Genomic DNA, 20,973 nt, shown 5'->3' with positions numbered 1-20,973 from the left:
GAGAAGGAAATTCTGAACTATAATTCAAAAGAGGAAACTATAATCTCTGCAGTAGCTGTCATAAAAACTCCGAGTCCAAAGTCTTGTCAGGTTATGTTTATAGGTTGTTGTTGTTTTTTTAAATCATCAATAATACATGAAACATTCTTAAAAAAACAAGTGTTCTCCAATAAAGTTATATCCATAGATATGGTATAACTGTTACAGTGAAAATATTATTCTGTAAAAGAAGTACAAGCAAAACGGGGAGCATGTTGCAAACGATCTGCAGTCATGGGATTTCCAGCGTCTCTAGAAATCACTGGAGAGCCATGCACCCTTGCTTCCTTTTTCTAAATATGCCAACAGGGCAGGAAATGCCACCATACAGGTAGACTGATTTAAGGAAGCAGGTAGCAGAAATACTGCAATACATAGTGTCTGTCATCTCCATATGTGAGCCTCACAAAAAAATCTGGTGTCTTTGGAGCATTTAGGTGAAGTTCTTGGACCAATTCTTCAGTCCCTTCGCCAAGTTCTAAATCTTTTCTACCTATTGGACCCCCAATTCCAGCTCTGGCCATCTGGGCCACAACGATTACATGCCTATCAATCAATATTGGTCACCAAGAGTGAAAGAAAGGGCAACAGAACAAGTCTTCTCTGGCATCCCCTAAGATAGAGGAACAGATCTTCAGAGCAGGTGATAAAGATATGGCTGATGAGATATTATCAGTAGCCCTAAAAAAAATCCAGTGTGAATCAATTCAGAATAGGGGGGGGGGGATCTTAGGAGGAGGAATAGCTGAGAATCTTTTCCCCTTCCAGATGTTTCTCATACTCAGAGAGGAACCACCTGAGAACCCTGGGCTCATCAAGCAGCTGGCCATATCCACAGTATTCTGCACCTCGTAAGCCTGTCTAGCAAACGTTGGCAGCTGTCATATATGTGGGACTCTTGCCTCTTTCCCATCAGTTTTCCTTTGGCACGATTTTCTCTTCTTGGCCTCCGTCTTTTATTGCCTTTTCTGGCAAAGTGGCAGCTATCATCATATCCAGTGCTTGGAAGTTCGAGGAGGTGGCCTAAAAGTAGAAGTCACATAATGCAAATTACAGCTTGTTTGCTACACTAACTGACCTGTTCAATTTGACTGTACAGCAAGCCCTTTCTTAAAAAAAACAAACAGTAATCACAAAGCAAGCCAGGTGGTTTGGATTTTGACTGGATCCTGATCATCTTTTTCCTTGCCTAGAGTCAGAAACAGAGGAGTCTTCAGATGGAGTTATTTTGAACAGTTTGAGTGGCATCATGCGCTGACATTTAATGCTGCTTTGTGTCATTTCTTCTTACTTCCCCTTTGAAATGCTGCTACCTTTTCCCCCCTGGCGTTTTCACAAAAAATCTCAGTATTGTGGTTCATAAAGGTAGCTTATTTTTGGTTCATTTGAAGGTGTCTGCTTGTGACCGGATGTTAGCTCTCAGTGTGTCTAATCCCTCCTATGTCCTAATCCCCCCTAATGTCCTTCTATGCCTATGTCGTATCTTTTCCTTCTGTGTCCACTTATACAGACGCTGGGGGACGTGTGCTCCGATAGGAGGGCCCTTACATCTGGTGTCCCTCAAGGAGCCATTCTGTCCCCCATGCTATTTAACATTTACATGAAACCGCTGGGAGAGATCATCCGGAGACACGAGGCGCGGTGTTATCAGTACGCTGATGACACCCAAATATGTTTCTCTGTGTCTCCGACTGATGCAGTGACCAGGGAGGGCATCTCTCCTCTAGATGCCTGTCTGGAGTCAGTAATGGGCTGGATGAGGGAAAACAGACTCAGACTGAATCCAGAGAAAACGGAAGCGCTCGTGATAGGTTCCCCGGGCCCAGGGATGGAGATTTGTCCACCTGTCCTGAATGGGGTCACGCTTCCCCTGAAGGACTCTGTTCGCAGCTTGGGGGTGCTCCTGGACTCATCGCTCCATCTTACATCTCAGGTGGATGCAACAGTCAGGAGTACCTGTTATCAGCTTCGGTTGATATGCCAGCTGCGACCCTACCTGGGCCGGGGGGACCTTGAAACGGTGGTACATGCTCTGGTAACCTCTCGGTTAGATTTCTGTAACACGCTCTACTTGGGGCAACCCTTGTACCAAACCCGGAAGCTTCAATTAGTGCAGAACATGGCAGCCAGGCTGGTCACTGGATGCTCCAGGACCAGCCATATAACACCTGTTCTGCAAGATCTACATTGGCTGCTTATTCGCTTCCGGGCGCAATACAAGGTGTTGGTTATAACCTATAAAGCCCTAAATGGCTTGGGCCCAGGGTACTTGGAGGACCGCCTCTCCCCATATAATCCGCCCCGCACACTCAGGTCTGCCGGGAAGCAACTTTTGATGGTTCCACCTTCGAAACACTCTGCGACTGCACAGAGGGCATTTTCAATCTCAGCCCCGCAGTCATGGAACTTGCTTCCCGAAGAGCTCCGCTCGACCCCCTCCCTCGACCTTTTTAGGAAGAGACTCAAAACCTTTCTCTTCGAACAAGCTTTCCCCCAGATGTTGTAATGCTTCCTCTCACTTGCACTTGTATTTTGGCTAGTTTTTGTATGCTTTTTAAATTGTGTTTTAACTCTTGTTTTTAATGTTTGACTTGCTGTATATCGTATTGTTTATATTTATCGTTTGTTGCTATTGAAATGTTGTAACCCGCCTTGATCTCAAAGAAAGGCGGGCTATAAATAAACGATTTATTATTTATTATTATATTCCTTGTTTGTAATTTTCATGTTCCCCTTCTCCTCTAGTGTGAGAGCAAGCTGAAGTCCAGTCTTTCTACTCCAAGCAGTAACCACTTGGCTTACTATACCATTGTGACAGGCACTAATAAATAAGAAATAATAATAAAACTTTTATTTTTATCCCACTTTTCAGTAATAAAACAATCAAAGTGGCTAACAACAAGTTAAAACATCTAAATGCAATACATCTAAATACAGCAGGCATACCCCTAATACCCCCGAAGTAACTCCTTCTTTCCCCTCACTGTTGCACTATTGTGCTAGTTTGGAAAGTTATTGTACTGTAGTATGTTTTAATTGATGTTTTATTGCTTGATGCTTTTATTGTAATTTGGATTGTATGGTCTATATGCTGTAACCCGCCTTGATCTCTGGAAAGGCGGGCTAAAAATAAAGTTTTATTATTATTATTATTATTATTATTATTATTATTATTAAATCTCAACACCTCCCCTTAAAAAAGAATTAAACATAATACAATTAAAATAAAGTATTAAAATATCTATTCATAATAAAAAAAATAACATGGGCAGCGTGGCAGCATAGTACATGGAGTGAGGGGGCAATCATTCTATGGCTGGATGGTATTATTCAGGAAAGGCCTGCTGGAAGAGATCTGTCTTGACAGCTTTTTTGAAGCTGTCAGAGCTGGTAATTTGATGGATCTCGTCCGGCACTCCCTTTGTCTGTCTCTGCTCTTACAGCTACCTTGACATTTTCCCCACACATGGATCCTTTTTGGTGTTCCTTTTTTCAAAAACTCTTAGATCACCAAACTGAAATTCTACAAAGATACCAAGTTGCCTTGCTCAGAACATGTTCCCTGAAGCTTTCAGACCTTGGACAGTGGCATCAGGTGGCTTCTATTTCAGTGGCCTGTTACAGACTGCCAAAATAAAGCTGCTTCGGGTCTCTTTGGAGATATGCTATTTAAATGATGCATCGGTCCTAAGAGTCCGGAGGTTGCACCAAAGCCACATTCCATTCCTAAGCACTGGAGGGCAGCTTTGGGTCAGCTTCCGGATTCTTTGGACCCATGCATCATTTAAATAGCATATCTCCAAAGAGACCCGAAGCAGCTTTATTTTGACAGTCTGTAACAGGCCAGTGAGACACTGAATCTGTCCCAAAATTTACTCCAGATTTCAAAGGAGATATCCGAGGAGTGAATCCTATCCACAAAATGTCTGCAGCACCTTGGATATTTTTTTTAAACATTGCACTAAAACTAAATCAAAGTCTAAAATAACTAACCAAACACATTATATTTAATAGACTGATTGTATTGGACAAGAATATGCCAAAAAAAAAGGAAGAATATTTATAAATTGACATGTAAATACTGAATGCGATATTAAGAGTAAGATTAAAAGTAAGGGAGGGAGGGGAAGGAAGAGGGAAGATAACTGGAAAATTTTTATTGTCATGGAATGTGTATTGATATACTAAAACTGCAACAATACTGTATTATATGAAACTACAATTTCAATACAGAGGTATATTTGTACTATAAGAAAAAAAATAAAAATAAACATTACACTAAAACTAAAGGTGGGTTGACCCGGACCCGGACATGGAAACCTCCAGTCATCACTGCTTTTGGAGTTGTTAATGTTGTCATTTCCTGATCTGATGAAAATTATGTAAAGCATACTGGCTATCTCCCTTTCCAATATGAAAGCAAAGGCAGTGGTCTGGTAAGAAGTAACTTTTCCAAGCTCTGTTTCAAGATTATCTGTGCCCTCTCTAGCCCCCACTCCTGGCTGGGCAGCCATGTTACCTGGTTTAGGGGAGAAGACAGACTGAAGATGCAGAAACATGAACCCAATTATCATTGCAGTGACTAACAAGACAGAATTTCAGCTTGTTGTCATGGTACTGGGGGGAAAAAAACCTTTTAAAAATTAAAAATTAAACCAGAAAGCAGCCTTTACAGGAGGAGAAATTCCAAACTAGAAGTAGAAACTAAAACAGAAAGGAAAGGTTGGAGCTGGTGAAGGGTTTAGACACAGCCACAGGTACAACTAAATTAAACCAACATGAGCTGCCTTTATCAGCCGTCCAAGTTGAATTGTACGCCTAAGATGACAGCTTTTAAAAAAATTTCAAACAGGAACAAAACCAGTTAGAAAACAATTGGAAAATGAGGTTTAAAAGCCAGTAATCATTTGGCTTTTGGAAGTAAAAGCGGTAAATACAACACAGAAACCCATCATTAGAGTAACACATTTGCTCTGGCTGGATAGGCCAAGAGTAATGAGCTACCTCCAGACAGGAGGTGTGTTTAGCACTTTCTTGTTATTGATCTTGTGAAGAATTTCAGGTGACATTCTGCATTTTGATGGGTGTAGCACATCACGTGCGTTTGTGTATATAAGTGCCTTCAAGTGGCTGTTGACTTATGGCTAATGAGGTTTTCTTAGGCAAGGAAGGCTCCGAAATGGTTTTGCTAGTTCCTTCTTCTGAAATATAGCCTGTAGCACCTGGTATTCATTGGCTGTCTCCCATCCAAGTACTAACCAGTACTGACCCTACTTAGCTTCCCAATTAAGTCAGGTCTGGTGCCTTAAGGGTAGTTAGGCTTTCATGTGTATTAATATGCTGCTATATTCCATACAGAGCAAGTGTATAGCGTATATACTTGAATATAAGTCGAGAAATTTAGGTCAAAAATTGTCCCAAGGCACCTAGGTTGACTTATACTAGGGTCAAGATGGTAAGTTGTCCTGAGCCTCTTCCTAGCCAGGCTGCCCAGCTGGAAAGAATAAGCAATCATCCCCGCAGCCTTTCCCCAGCTGTCCCTTGACTTATCATATTAAAATCCACAGTTTTGACCCAAAAAGTTGACCTTGACTTATACACAAAGTTGACTTATAGTTGAGTATATATGGTATTTCATATAGAGTCAGAGCCAGATTTGGGCATTGGATTATGTCTCTGGAGATCAGTGTTCAATCTGCATTTGACCATGGAAACCCACTGGGTGCCTTTGGGCAAGTCATACTCTCTCAGTTTGAGAGAAGGCTAAGACAAAGACAAAAACCCTTCTGAACAAGTCTTGCCAGAAAACCCCATGACAGGGTCACCACAAGTCAGAAACAATTTGAAGGCACACAGCAACAACAACAACTGTCTCTGGCTGTGGTCCTGGCATCAGGTATGTGTCTAGCCTTTCCCTAAGACATCCAGGCATTGCCATGGAATGTCTGCACTGAACAAGACTACACAGAAATAGCTGGTCACATGTATGATTTTACATGCCAAATCCCCATGTAATCAGGTATCTTAGGCTGATGGTGTCTTATTGATATAAAATAAATAAGTAATATGCCAAGAGGCAGAGTAGGGACAATGAGCCAAGAGGCAGAGTAACTTACCCTATGCCTTATGTGAATCCAAACCAAGGCAGAGATAACAAGAACAAAGAGGCCAACAATCAGTCCAGAAATGATCTTCTTAGAAGTTACAGGCTGTGAAATGGAGACCTGGGCAGCTGGAAGAAAAAACTGACATTGAACAACTTGGAGAAGGGAAAGGAGACCAGAAAAGATCAGAATATGGCTCTCTGCAGGAAACACTCTTTGACTGAGCATAAAGACTGACAACTTTAAAGAAAGTTGAGAAGGTATGAAACATCAGTTGCTCCCTCCCTACCAACTATTTTTTCTCTCTGATTGACCAGCTTCTTAAGATTGTCCCTGCCAAATGCATACAATTTAACATTTTCTTGTTAAGTGATATGATAAGATGACTTGAAGGTCAAGTCATAAATTTTAGTAGGAAAGAAATGAAGAGTACCTGTAATTGCCAGGTGATGTTGCACTGATCCCAGCATCCCCTCTGGGCCATAGACTTGGCATTCCCAGGTACCTGCATCACTCAATGACACCGGAGAGAACTCCAGGGTGGGTCTCAAGACCTCTTCACTCCTGGAGGCATTGCTTGGGGGCTTGAACCCCAACTTCCGCCACTGAAAACGCTCATGTTCTGTGTGGTAGCTGAGGTTGCAGGTGAGCAGCAAGTAAGATCCCTCTGTGACTGCTGTCTCTTCACTGCTTAGGACTGAAGGAAAGAAACAGAAATCAAAATCATCCCTCAAGCATCCATCCCCTGTCTCTCACACTTTCCTTGCTGAAAGGGAGGCCCACAGCTATCTTGTATAACTAGGGCTCTCAATATTTGGCTTAAGAGTTATCAGCCTTTTAACCAATTAATTTGTTGAACCGTATCAAAGTTCCAGTCCTACACACACTTATCTGCAAGTGTGAACTCAATGGAACTTATTTCTGTATAAAGAGCTATTTGGTTTAAATCTTTATGTTTTTCATAATACCAAAACTTGACTATAGATGCTTTTTTAATATCTAAAGGAAGTTCAGTTATCCAGATTTCCAAAATCTGAAATACTCCAAAAACCAAAACTTTTTTTCCTGGGTGGCTGAGATAGTGACATCTTTGCTTTATAATGATTCAGTAAACACAAACTTTGTTTCATTCACAAAGTAATTAAAAATATTGTATACAATTACCTTCAGGCTATGTGTGTAAGGTATATGTGAAACAGAAATGAATTTTGTATTTAAACTTGGGTCCTAAATCCAAGAGATTTCATTATATTGTACAGTGGGTCCTCGCATTATGCGGGGATCCGTTCCGGATCCCTCCGCATAAGGCGATTTCCACCTATGCTCAAGCCCCATTGGAAACAATGGGGCTCGTGCACAGTGACGCGGTGGCATGGCAGTGTGCAGGGCACAATGGGCGCGTGCACCCATTCAATTGAATGGGACACGCTGCCCCTTCCGCCCTGCGTGCGCCCCACGGCTTGAGCATGTATGCTCAAGCCACGTAAAGCGTGCCCGCGTATGACGCGGGCGCACTGTATATGTAAATACAGGTATTCCAAAATCTTAAAAAATCTGAAATCCAAAACATTTCTGGTCCCAAGCATTTTGGATAAGGGAGACTCAACCTGTAGCACTTAGAAACAGAGCACTTCAGTTTTTTTCTTGTTTTCATTCCATGTTCTAATAACACACCAAGAGCCACATTGCATGAGAAAACAAAGTTGGAAAATGGAGCCGGAGTGCAGCAGCGGTCTCTAAGCCTTACCACATGATGTTGTAGCACTTCAGTTCCCCTCCTGCAAAATACGGTCGCCAAAGTAAGTCTTTTGTCAAACAAATTTTTCCAGCTAGAAAAAAGGGCTCACTTTGATAACCATCTCTCATGGGAAGAGATGTCATGAAGTAAGACGTGAGAAAGACGCTACTCTCCAGCTTTGTTTTCTCATGTGATAAGGTTCCAAGGCTGCCTCCAGACCAATAGCATTTGTAATGCTGCTCAGCCATTGTTCTTTCACTCTATACTACAACTGGCATTAGAAATGATACTAGTGCAGTTTATTTTTGTGTATATCCTGCTATTTTCTAGCCACATCAGTGGGTGTGAAATAGTTATAATTGCATAGGTGTGACAATTTGAAGTTCAACACACATGCACTATAATCTTTTGGGAGATTATGTTATACAACCTTATTTTTTGAGTACATATCAGTCTTTTAATTATCATCAATGAATGTGGAGATATACTCCTCTTCTATTTTCATGAGAACAGATGGAAGAACCATAGGCAAAACAAGGGATGCCCTCCTCACCTGTCATTACTGCCAGTGTGACATTATGAGTAATGGTGGTGCCTCGGATGGTGATCTCACAGAAGTACTGCCCTGCATTAGCAGAGCCAGCAGCAGGGAGATGGAGGGTGAAATCTCTGCCATTTCCATGGCTGAAGGCCTTCACTTTTCTCTTTCCCTTGTAGTTCCAGTAGACAGATATATTTGAAATGCCATAGTCCAAGGGGTTGTAATTTAGGATGCAGGGCAGCTGAGCATCAGACCCTGCTGCTGTATAGATTACATGAACTGTTTTCTCAGCAAATCCTGGAGGAAGGAATGGGGTGGGGAAGTGCACAAGGTTAAGTGGAATAGATCACATGAAGCACAGGAAGGCTGGCAAGAATCTGAGGAGTTTTCATTTGATTCACCCAGAGAAACTGGGACACACAGAGAAGGGACAATGTTGCTATTTATTACATTGTGTGGTTGAAGAAAGATGGAAAATGAGAAGGAATAACTGGGGGAACATGAAAGATGCGGTGGAAGCTGATCTCACCTATGACTTGCAGGTTGTATGTGGCAGAAATTCTCTCTCCATCTGCAAAGATGAGTTCACAGACCCAGGGCCCAGAGTCACTCCCAACCGACCTGGAGATAAACAGAGATTGGTCCACAGAGATAAACCGACCAGTGGTGGGGACAAGAAGACCTGCATGGAACCAGCGTATCTTTGTGGGTTTTTCTGGATGTGTGCAGTTACAGGTTAGCCTGGTGGGTTCAGACTCAACCACAGGACTAGGAGTGTCAGCAGTCACTGTAAGAAAAATAGACTTGTATAGTGATATTCTTATCCAATGATATGTAATCGCCTATCTTATATCTTACGTCATCATCCATTCCTTTTCAGGGAGAACAGTAATGTCTAACTGCTAAACAAGACACATGGAGATGCAATCATTTTTTTAATCATTTGGACACCTGGCACAGGAGCCAGTGTGGTGTAGTGGTTTGAACGCTGGACTATGACCAGAGACTCAGGGTTCAGATCCCAGCTTGGCATGTAAACCCACTGAGTGACCTCACACTTTTTCAGCTTCAGAGGATGCTAAACCCCCTCTGAACAAATCTTCCAAGAAAACCCTATGATAGGTTTGCCTTAGCATCACCATAAGTTGGAAATGACTTGAAGGCACACAACAATCAACTTGTTAATAGCTCCCCAAATTTTTCCAGGATATAGTAGTGATTACTGAAGGAATGAAAACTGCCTCTCCAACGCACCTCAGTGCACTCCATGTCTTGAAGGACTTCTCTTAGTCTACCTCTGATTTCAGATCCCAGTACAGGAAGACTGGGAAGAGGAAGAGGTTTCAAAAATCATTCCCTAACACCATTCCCCACACTTCTGTATGTGAAAGTGATTAATATATTAATAAAATACATGTGTGCCTGCTTTCCTGTCTTGGGTATCCCATAAATCTTAGTACATGCTTTGGTGTATAATGTCTATCTCTAATGCCACTTTAATATTGTTGCTTCTGTTAAGCCATGAAAGGAACTTTGCTTTCATTTCCCAGTGCAACTCAATTTAAATCAGTGCAACTGTAGGGGGCCACAGGAGACCACAAAGAGATGTTGGAGGGTTGTACCCCCCACTTGCTTCTGCAAAAGAAAATCAAAACCTTTTTGCCCCCCAAAGCCCTCTAAGAGGCATGGTGGGTATTTTCAACAAGTTTAGGGGGGGGGGGGGCTTCCTGAGCTATTTTAGGACTAGATGCCCTTTTTAACAACAGGAAATGAGCAGAAGTCACTTACTTTTCCCTTCCAGTTTCAAAAAGACCTCTCCTGGACCTAAATTAGCCCAGGGAGGTGAAAAATATAGTGGAAGAGCAATCTGCTAGAGGACATATTGGACCCAGAGCAATAGATGCAAGCTACATGAAAAGAGATTCCATCTCAACATTAGGAGGAACTTCAGTAAGGGCTGTTCAACAGTGGAACAAACTCCCTCAGAGTGTAGTGGAGTCTCTTTCCTTAGAGGTCTTTAAACAGAGGCTGGATGGCCATCTGTTGGGGATGCTTTGATTTAGATTTCCTGCATGACAGAGGGTTGGACTGGATGGCCCTTGTGGTCTCTTCCAACTCTATGATTCTATGATTCTATACAATTTTTTAAAAGGCATATTGAAACAATTGTTTTTGGACCCTAGAAGTATCCAGGGGCATACTCCTGGGGGCTTAGAAATGGTCGTGGGGACTGGATGCAGCCTACAGGTTGCACTTTGCCCACCCTGATACAAATGCATGCAGGCTTGGTATTGCCCATTGCCTAGCACTGAGGCTAAGCTTTTTAACACACACATACATACTTTTCTAGATCCCCAAAGCATCCGTTTTGGGGCGTGAGGCTGTTCCTGTCCAATAGTCTTCATATTTTATCAGCCTCTACCAGCAACTGGAGATGCCTACCTGACACCACACCAAGCTCCAACCGACAGCACCAAAGATTGCTGCCATATTTCACCAGCGCTTCATAGACTCCTGCATCATCACTCATCAAGGGGTTAATTTGGAGTGAAAAATTCCCTGAGAGAAAACCAACATCCCATATGGCTACTCGATGCATCATGGAATAGGACCATTTCTTGATTCCACTGGGCTCCATCTTTAGAACCAAGCGGTGCTTTTTGTGAGTCCTGGAACAATGAGAGAGGGAAAGAAATGACACTGGTTGAGTCGTCTCCTCGCTAGGAGAAGGTCTAGAGCAGGGGTTCCCAACTTGTGCTCCGAGGAAAGGGGGTGAAATGGATAAGTAAACAGGAAAGAGAAGGAAGTGCTAAATCAAGGACAAAGAAATATCACCCGTTTCTTAATTATTATTATTATTAGAAATGGGTCTTCCCAGCTTACCTGCCCCCACGCTGTACCCAGAGAACTGATAATCCCTTATACAGTTGCCTCCAGGTGGTCTCCAGCTTCTGAGCACTCAGGTAACAAGGAAGCAGAGCTTGGCCCCCTTCCTTAGCCCACACTCGAGTCTCCACTCTTGTTGCACAAGAAAAGTTTCTGACTGCTGCAATGAGAATATGGGATCCAAAGAAAGGGCCAGATTACAATTACAGCTTCAATGGCTCGGTCTAATTTATCTCACAGGGCTATTTTTTTCCTTGTTCTTTTTTGCAAGAATAAAATAGAGACGGGTGATATAAGGTTTGGAAATATGACATTTGCTGCTCAGAGTTATGACCAGAGATGTAGGAGATCCACAGGTTTTCTAGCAAAGTCTTAAATGCAAAATCTGGCTTAGTCATTCCAACCACCCACATATCCTTGGGCACACCAGCCTCCTCCCTATCCTTACCATTGGTCAGCTGCAAATTGAAGGCAACCATCCAGAAAAGGACCAATAAAGTCATGGTGGCACCAAATGGTGTCAAATGGTTCAGTGCCCCAAGCTCACCTCCATTCCTTTGCCAGTCAGAGAGAGAAGACCTTCGTGGTCAATCTTATATTGCAGGTGGGCTGCTAGTTTCCTGAGAGCGTTGAGGTGAGAAACGTCACAGCCGAGAAACCAACCCAAGCATGAAACAAAACATGTGCAGGAAAGACAGGGTGAAGGGAGTTCTAGAAAGCATCTTGAAATGGAAACTGTTTCTGTCTCATTCTGTCCACTCATTTAATGTTGTTTTTCTTCATGATTTGGCTTGCAGTGGAAAATGTATATTGAACTAATTTCTCGCAAGTACCCCTGGTGTTTTTCCTTGACCTTTTCCCTTTAATGACATGAGTTATCTCAGTAAATTAGTCTCTGTTTAAAATGCCAATACTGCTGCTGCTAAAGTAATATACATTCAGTTGGTTTCTATATGCTCTCTCTCCTTCCCTTTGCCTTTGCTGTATTTATCCATAAAGAAATACTTGTGCAGCCTGACTGTAAGGGGTGTGTAGAGGTGGAGGTTTAGAAATAATGCCCAGAGAAACAACTGCAGCCTCACACCTTACCACCTGGAGCAATTGGCACATCTACTCTATTGGCCTGTATAACTACTGAAACACAGACACTTTGAAGAACAGTTCCTCTGGAACCGGCTGGCACTATTCCTTGCCTTTCCAAAATGTCCATGAGAAGGCCATATCACTGTTATTGACTGTTATTATCTATAATGTCCACAAGGGACATGGTGGCTCAGCAGTTAAGACACTGACTCTGACAATTGCAAGGTCAGCAGGTCGAGGCCCATGTGCTGCGGGAGGGAGTGAGCCCCCATCACTAGTCCCTGCTTCTGCCAACCTAGCAGTTCAAAAGCATGTAAAAGTGTAAGTAGATAAATAGGTACCACTTTGATGGGAAGGTAACAGCATTATGTGCAGTCATGCTGGCCACAGGATCACGGAGTTGTCTTTGACAATAATAATAATAATAATAATAATAGGTTTTATTTGTAGCCCGCCTTTCCAGTACCCTGATCAAGGCGGCATACATACACAGCTAAAATATAACAATACAAAGTTAAAAACAGAGTTAAAAACAACGTCAATTACAAGGGGCAGGCAGTTGGAAAGTCAAAGTACAGATTCCGGGGTCGATGACAAAGGGTAAAGAATAAAAAGATCATTTAGGGTGGAAAGGCTTGCAGGAAACAATGCTGGCTCCCTTGGCTTAGTAACGGAAATGAGCACCACTCTCTGCAGTTGGACACAACTTGACAATCACATCAAAGGGGAAACCTTTACCTTTACCTTATAGTGACCATGGTGCTATACAAAATGATTTCTATACATAAGTATAGAAATTTAGGTTAAAAATAGACCCAAAAAAACTTAGTCGACTTATCCATGGGTCAATGTAAGTACTGTATTTTAATGCATATATATATATATGGTGAAAGGCAAGAGTCAGACTGCCCTGGAAGCACTGATCCCCTTCTACTCTCTCAGCCATCCAGCCTTTAGTATGAGCACAAATAGTTATGCCTGCTGGAATTTTGTAAGTTCTTTTCCTTTATTTCGTCCTTTACATCATTCATTACAAGTCAGGTTTTACACTCGACTTATCCATGGGTCATATCAAAATCCATAATTTTAACCCCAAAACTTGCCCTCGACTTGTATATGAGGTTGACTTATAGTCAAGTATATACGGTAAGTGGAAATTGCCAAGGAAGTACAATCTGCATATTTGACTTCCAAAGAGAAAATCTCCCTAAAAAGAAGGACTGTTAAAAAGGACTTTGAGGAGGAATATCAAGAGGAAAAAATCTCTCCAAAATGTTTTGGGGTTACTCAGACCAACAGTAATAAAGATACAGCAGTAATGCATGTGACAGTTCAGGAAGGGTAGCACAAATACTTGAAGGTCACCAGCATGTTTAACAAGCAATACCTAAGACGTCATTAGAGGCATAAGAGCTCCTTCCAGAAAGTGGAAATCTTAAGGATACAAAAAGGAACAGAAAGAAGGTGATAAAGCATGTATGACTCAACCTGGCTCTCCATAGCTACTGTCTCACTGACACTTAGAGGTTATGGTGAGAACATAATGTATAATGGTATGTCAGCCTTTAAAAGGCTTTTATCAAGTCCCTTAAACAATGGTTCCTAAGTAAATGTAGCAGCCATGGGATAAGTGATGTCTTCTTAAAAAGGGGGACATAGTCTATTCTCCCAAAAGAGGAATGTAAACAGCAGAGTTCCCCAATGATAGGGGTAAGCAGCCATGGGCCACCAGATATTTTTTCACATATAACTCCCATCAGACCTATCCAATCATGATGGTTGTCCAAAACATCTGGAGACTCATTGCTTCCCACTTCTGCGAAAGAATCTGACTAGGGATTGGTGCTCTGCAATTTGCTCACAATCTGGAGCTGAGTGGTGAGGTTGCCACGTTTGCTGAAAATAACAAATTATTTTAGGTGGTTCAAACAGAAACAGATTGCAAAGAGTTCCAAAATAGAAAGAGTACATCCTCACACCGTGCATAGTTAAATGATGGAATTCACTATTAGACATTGCCTTGACGGCCACCAAATTGTGAGGCTTTAAAAGGGAACTAAACAGAAGTTAGAGTAAAGCTAAAAGAGAACACTAAACGTGCCAAAATACAACCAGAAGAACATCACCAAAGAATTTAAAGACAAATTGAAAAACAGATTTGCACTATTAAGCCTAATTGACCAAGAGCCAGAAGAACTCTGGACCGAAGCCAGGAAAATTATTAGAAGGGAAAGTAGAAAGACACTATCTGTAACCTTATTTTAAAAAAGGAAACATTCCCTTCTCTGAGTAGAGTGGCAAAAGGTGAGAACTGAGGCCTGATACAGACAGGCCAAAATAAAGCTGCTTCGAGTCACTTTGTTAGTGTGCTGTTTAAATGATACATGCGTCCCAAGAGTCCAGAAGCCGCACCAAAGCCATGCTCCAGTCCTAAGGACAGGAGTGCAGCTTTGGTGCAGCTTCCAGACTCTTAGGACCCATGCATCATTGAAACACCATACCTCCAAAGTGACCTGAAGCAGCTTTATTTTGGCCTGTCTGTATAGGGCATAAGAGACTGTCACAAGGGGGGGGGGGGGATCAGGGCTTTAAACAGGCATTTTCACAGGACAGTCACGTGATCGCAGCTAAGATTTTCACACACACTGCAATTAGAGAGGGCTTATCCCAGGAATAACAGGAATGCTCCAATAACAAACCATTCACGGGATTTCCCCATGAATGTGTTGTTGCTGAAGCATTCCTGGTTATTCCTGAGATAAGTCCTCTCTAATCGTGATGTCGTGTGAAAATCTTCGCTGTGATAATGTGATTGTCCTCAGGGATGTAGCCAAGGGGGGGGGGGGTCTTGGGGTCCGGACCCCCCCCCCCCCTCCATTAGAAAAATGAATGGTGTGTGCTGCTGCGCCGCCACACCCAAGCCCCATTATAATGGTGGCACTTAGTCTGGACCCCCCCCCTTCCTAAAATCCTGGCTACATCCCTGCTGTCCTGGGAAAATGCCTGTTTAAAGCCCCGATTTCCTCCATGTGATAAAGACCTTAGTCTGTTGGGGGAGCACCTAAAAGAAGCACTGACCCCCTCTATTATCTCTGCTGTGGCACAGCTTCTGATCTTTTTGAACGCCTGAGAAGGAAAATGTTAGCAGCGTCAGCTCTTTGGCACTTCCCCTCAAAGGGGCACCGAGAGGGATCATGACGTTTATGGATTTGAATAAGACATTTGTGTAGGTTTGTCTGCTTTTGGGGGTTAAAATCAGGCAAAGTTATCATATTAAAATTAAAGCTTATAATCACTGCTAACATGTAGTCAGTATTTTCTTTGCTTTGCCTTTTCATCCTTTTTGATGTATGGGGGTCTTCTTAGCCTTGCCTGCGTCTGGTCGCCTCCCCCACGCATCTCACAGCCATGATTTACTGTAAATCCCTCCTCATCCATCCAGCCTTTAGGGTGAGCATAAACAGTTATGCCTGCTGTGATTTTGTAAGTTCTTTGGCTTTGTTTTCTTTTGCTTCATCCTTTACATCCTTTATTACCTGCCCTTAAGTTTTATTCTCAACTTATCCATATCAAAATCCATAATTTTTACCCAAAACCCTGCCCTCAACTTATACATGAGGTCGACTTATAGTCACATATATATGGTTTAAATGACCAAGAAGAAATAAAAAGACAGAAGACACAGATAAAAGAGGTGAAAGAATGACATATTAATTTAAAGAAAAACCATAAGAGGACAAACCTCCTGTTTTAAAAAGTTAAGTGAGAGCTACACTCAGAGCATTCGAGTGTTGACCAAGAACAGATAGCATATGGATAGAGCTGCTCCAAGTTACAGAGACAGAGAGCCTTATCGCACTTGACGAATCCTGCGCAGAAACAGGATTTTAAAGATAGAAAAATCTGCAAATGCGGGATGTTTTTCAGAAGCATTTGCGCCAAAGAGTAATAACGGGAAAATAAAGCAAACGGAAAGTTGACAAAAACAACACCTTTTTATGTGCAGTACTGGAAAACAGATAAAACACCGACAGATAAGGAGTGGGTTCTAAAATTAATAGGAGAAGTTTAAATATACTAACAGCTATTCTAAAAGATAAAACTAAAAATAATGTTGAAGAAGAATGGGAATGCCTTAGAAACTTTAGAGGAAAAAAAAGGATTAGAGTTGACTTAAATGGAAGGAAATTGTTGATAAATAAGGAATTAAGGCCTGTTACAGACTGCCCAAATAAAGCTGCTTCGGGTCTCTTTGGAGGTATGCTGTTTAAATGACGCATGCATCCTAAGAATCCGGAAGCTGCACCAAAGCTGCACTCCAGTCCTTAGGAATGGAGTGTGGCTTTGGCGTGACCTCCGGACTCTTAGGACCCAGGCATCATTTAAATAGCATACCTCCAAAGAGACCCGAAGCAGCTTTATTTTGGCAGTCTGTAACAGGCCTAAGTTATAAGTATCTACTATGTGATATATATTATGTTATGGAACAGTATTAAATTATATAAGGGTAGTTCAATGATTCACTATTTTTTTCTGGTAGTGATTGTGATCATAAAGAAGTGCTAAGATATAATGATATGAAATTACGTAACTTCGATCATTGTGTTGGTTATTGTAAGTGAGTTGGTGTGGTAAATAGTTATGGTTTGTTTTGTCTTATGTCTATCTGTTATATGTCTTATGTCTACATGTGTATTTGTATGAGTGTATGTTTTTTCTCTATTATGTTTTAATAAAATTTAATTAAAAAAATAAGACACCTTCTGATATCCAAAATGTCTCCATCTTTTGTGAGGTCATAGTCCCCTTCACAAAGGATGGAGGCATTTTGGATATCAGTGTCTACAGTTTTATGCCACTCTTGAAGTTCTTTCATGCTGAAACATCAGACACAAATATTTATATTAAATTTTAAAATAAAAAAAAATACCTAAGAAGAACAGGAGGGCTGGGTTGAACATCCCTTCCTGGGTACAAGCAAATGGCACAAGCATCAATTCATGATCAAACGGAATTATTCTAAGTTTATCCCTTAAATTACTACGCGGATTTTACATATCCATTAAAATTCTCAGGGTGTTCAAAACAGGTGCCTAGATTTGTGGTATGATTGTGGAATATGACAAAACTGCATACATAGCAAAGACATTATCATTTATGATATGCAGAGGGTGCATATCATGAATTGATCATGAATTGATGCTTGTCTGCCTGCTTTCATTTGCAGTTCTTCAATAGAACTGCACCAAGAGATTATCTTTCAAAAGCCCATGAAGCATGGACACAGATGGTATGTTTGGCTGGCTGGCTTCCTGGTGGGTTGGTTAGTTGGTTGGTTGCTTTTTTAAAAAGTTGCTCACGGACTCTTGAATTCAGTCACTAAATTTTCTGTTTCTGCAAACTCAGTCTGTTATGGCACCAGAGCTGCTAAACTTCTGGCTGTCAGAGGGTCAAGGCCAAGGAGGACACACATCTCAGACAAAACAGTGCCAGTATAACAGCAAAGCAAATGAACAAAAGGCTTCAAGAGATGGGAGAGTGGAGATTGCAAGAATAAAGGAGTCAGGGTTTGCAGAAGAGACTTTATGGGAGGAGCACAAATAGCCAAACATACTTAAAAGCCTTTATCTGGTTATGATCAAAGGATTGAGTAGCTTTCCATCCATTCAGCAAAAATATAACCCAACCACATCAACAGACACTTGGAACTGTTTGACAGCATTGTTTCCTTCATTATTATGCTTAACCTGATAATGAACTTGTCAGTATGTTGGTGGGAAAGAAGACTGAGCCATAAATAAATAAGAGATACAGTGGGCCTTTGGGATCTGCTGGGGTTTGGCTCCAGGACCTACCAGGGATACTGTAATCTATGGATGTTCAAGTCCCATTATATAGAATGGCATAGTAAAATGGTTCCCCTTATATAAAATGGCAAATTCAAGATTTGCTTTTTTGGGGAGAATATATATCAATATCAATATCAATATCAATATCAATATCAATATCTATCTATCTATCTATCTATCTATCTATCTATCTTCAAACTGTGGATGCTTGAATCTGTGGAAAAGGAATCTCTGGATACGGAGGGCTGACTTTACCTTGTTCTCTGAAAGTCTCCTTACTCTGCTATGTTTTTGACCATTATCATAGCTGGTTTAAAAACATCACGATATTTGGGAGAATTGCATAACAATTTCACCTTTTAAAAGTCTGTGCAGCATGTTCTTTAGACTGAAGAAACTATTCAAATCTGGTAAAATAAATTTGGATTCCTATGCCATTATGGGTGGGTTTTTTTAATGTGCTGTTCCCTACTGAAATTAGATATTCTCCTTCAAATGTATTAATCAAATGTATTATTAATGTTCTGTCCTATTCTGTTCTGACACTATTTTAATTACTGCTCTTTTCATTATTTCCAAACCTCAGATCATTTCCTAGGGCTTCAGATAGTTCTAGTTTACATTGACTTGAAGGAATCTGGGGGAGGGAGCGAGGGATAGAATCCTTGTTGTGTAACATGGGATTTGCTGTCTGGAATGTTCTGGATTAATCCCAACTAGAACAGATGCAGGAAATCAATTGTTGGATGAGTCAACATGTAGGTAAATCAAACTGATCCAAAGGGTCTATTCTAGTCAGGACTAAAATTATGATTCAGGGTATTACATTTTTTATAGTTTGTGCAGGGCCAATGAAATATGTAAACTAACTCCTATGCTCCATCAATTAAAACTGATGCATCAGGTGCCATCCATTCTGGAGAGAAAAAGCATGATTATCTGTGTTCTCTTCAAAGATATGCAACAGATGGTGCAATACATTGCAGTTCTCTAGTGCAACAATTACAAGAAAGTCACCTTTGATTGTGTAGATATTAAAAAGCTATAGGGCCTGAACAGACAGGCCAAAATAAACCTGCTTCGGGTCACTTTGGAGGTATGCTGTTTAAATGCTGCATGCATTCTAAGAGGCCAGAAGCCACACCATAGATATGCTCCAGTCCTAATGACTGGAGCTCAGCTTTGGTGCATCTTCTGGCCTCTTAAGATGCATGTGTCATTTAAACAGCATACTTCCAAAGTGACCCAAAGCAGCTTTATTTTGGCATGTCTGTTCGGGCCCATAGATCACTCTTAAAGAAATGCGTGCGCCACAGCATTTGATTATCCTGATTCATATTCTGTATTCAGGACAAGGATCCACCATTAGGATAAAATATGGAGAAACAGAATGGTTTCCAATTTGAAGGTGGAGTTGTCAGGCAAGGCTGCATTTTATCATCCTGAACATATCAAATGCCACACTGGATTAGACTCTGAAGAAGGCAGCATGAAAACTGAAGAAACATCAACAAGATATGCAGATACTACTAGCAGAAAATAGCAAAGACTTAGAACATCTGTGAAGTTGAAGGCTTTCATGGCCGGCATTCATAGATTTTGGGGGTTTTTGGGCTCTGTGGCCATGACCTAGGAGAGTTGGAACATCTGCTGTAGAAAATAAAGGAACTTTTAATAAAAACATTGCCAAACATAATAGCCACCAATAGCCTGCTACCTTCCCTAGTATAATTTTTCTAGTGAGTCATGCCTTCTCATGCTGTGCAAACTACAACAGCCTCAGGCCTGTTACAGACTGCCCAAATAAAGCTGCTTTGGGTCTCTTTGGAGGTATGATATTTAATTGATTTATGCACCCTAAGAATCCGGAAGCTGCACCAAAGCTGCACTCCAGTGCTTAGGAATGGAGTGTGGCTTTGGCGCGACCTCTGGACTCTTAGGACCCATGCGTCATTTAAATAGCATACCTCCAAAGAGACCCGAAGCAGCTTTATTTTGGCAGTCTGGAACAGGCCTCAGTTTCATCATCTTTGCTTCCAGGGAGAGTTCTGGTTTGATCTCTTCAAGGACCGATTTGTTTGTGTTTTGGCCATCCATGGTATCCTAAGTACTCTTTCCCAGCCAGCACCACATCTCAAAGGAGTTGATTTTCTTTCTGTCAGCTTTCTTCAATGTTCAGCCCTCACATCTGTACATGGTAATAGGGGAAACAATGGCTTGGGTGATTCTAACTCCAGTGCTCCACTGTATGTCTTTACACTTTAGGACCATGTCTAGTTCTTCCATGGCTGCCCTTCCCATTCTTAAGGCCGGTATAGACAGCCCCTAAAGGGGTAGCTTGATGCTGCCCCTTTGAGCACCAGATTGGAGCCGTGGAAACCACACACCAAGGTCCTGATCCAGCATTTTTCCAGCCCAGAAAGAAGCAGTAAAATGTGGTGATGGCTCTTTTCCACTCCTGCAGTGTGCAGAGCCTTAACACCTCACTGCCAGAGCACTGCAACACTGCCCGCTGTCTGGTTGGGCAGGTGGCATGACACTGACTTGGGGGCGGCATTGGGGCATGTGTCATATAAATCCCACATCCCCATGCTGCCCCCAAGCTGGTGCTTACTCCCAGTCTGTTTTGGCCCATAGTCTTCTTCTGGTTTCCTGACTGCAATCGTTGTTGTTATCAATGTTTGATCCAAGGTATGGGAAGTCTTACTATTTCAATTTCCTTGTTATCTAGGT

The 20,973-nt window shown here is 41.7% G+C and overlaps 1 protein-coding gene across 1 annotated transcript; it reads right to left on the bottom strand.

The window, feature by feature from the left end:
• Positions 1-951: 951 nt before the first annotated feature.
• Positions 952-11,811, bottom strand: LAG3 (lymphocyte activating 3). The gene is made up of 8 exons (XM_089477954.1): positions 11,757-11,811; positions 11,306-11,468; positions 10,865-11,091; positions 8,952-9,209; positions 8,435-8,719; positions 6,577-6,840; positions 6,156-6,271; positions 952-1,062 (listed from the first exon to the last, which is right to left on the bottom strand). Exons 1-8 carry the CDS (start codon positions 11,809-11,811, stop codon positions 952-954), a joined length of 1,479 nt encoding a protein of 492 aa, XP_089334080.1.
• Between the last annotated feature and the right edge of the window lie 9,162 nt (positions 11,812-20,973).

Source organism: Sceloporus occidentalis, unplaced genomic scaffold (assembly GCF_023333645.1).
Source record: "Sceloporus occidentalis isolate IW3139 unplaced genomic scaffold, rSceOcc1.0.p SCAF_1, whole genome shotgun sequence".
Lineage (NCBI taxonomy): Eukaryota > Metazoa > Chordata > Lepidosauria > Squamata > Phrynosomatidae > Sceloporus > Sceloporus occidentalis.
Note: the sequence above shows the minus strand (reverse complement) of the source record. Positions and strands in the feature narration are given on the sequence as shown.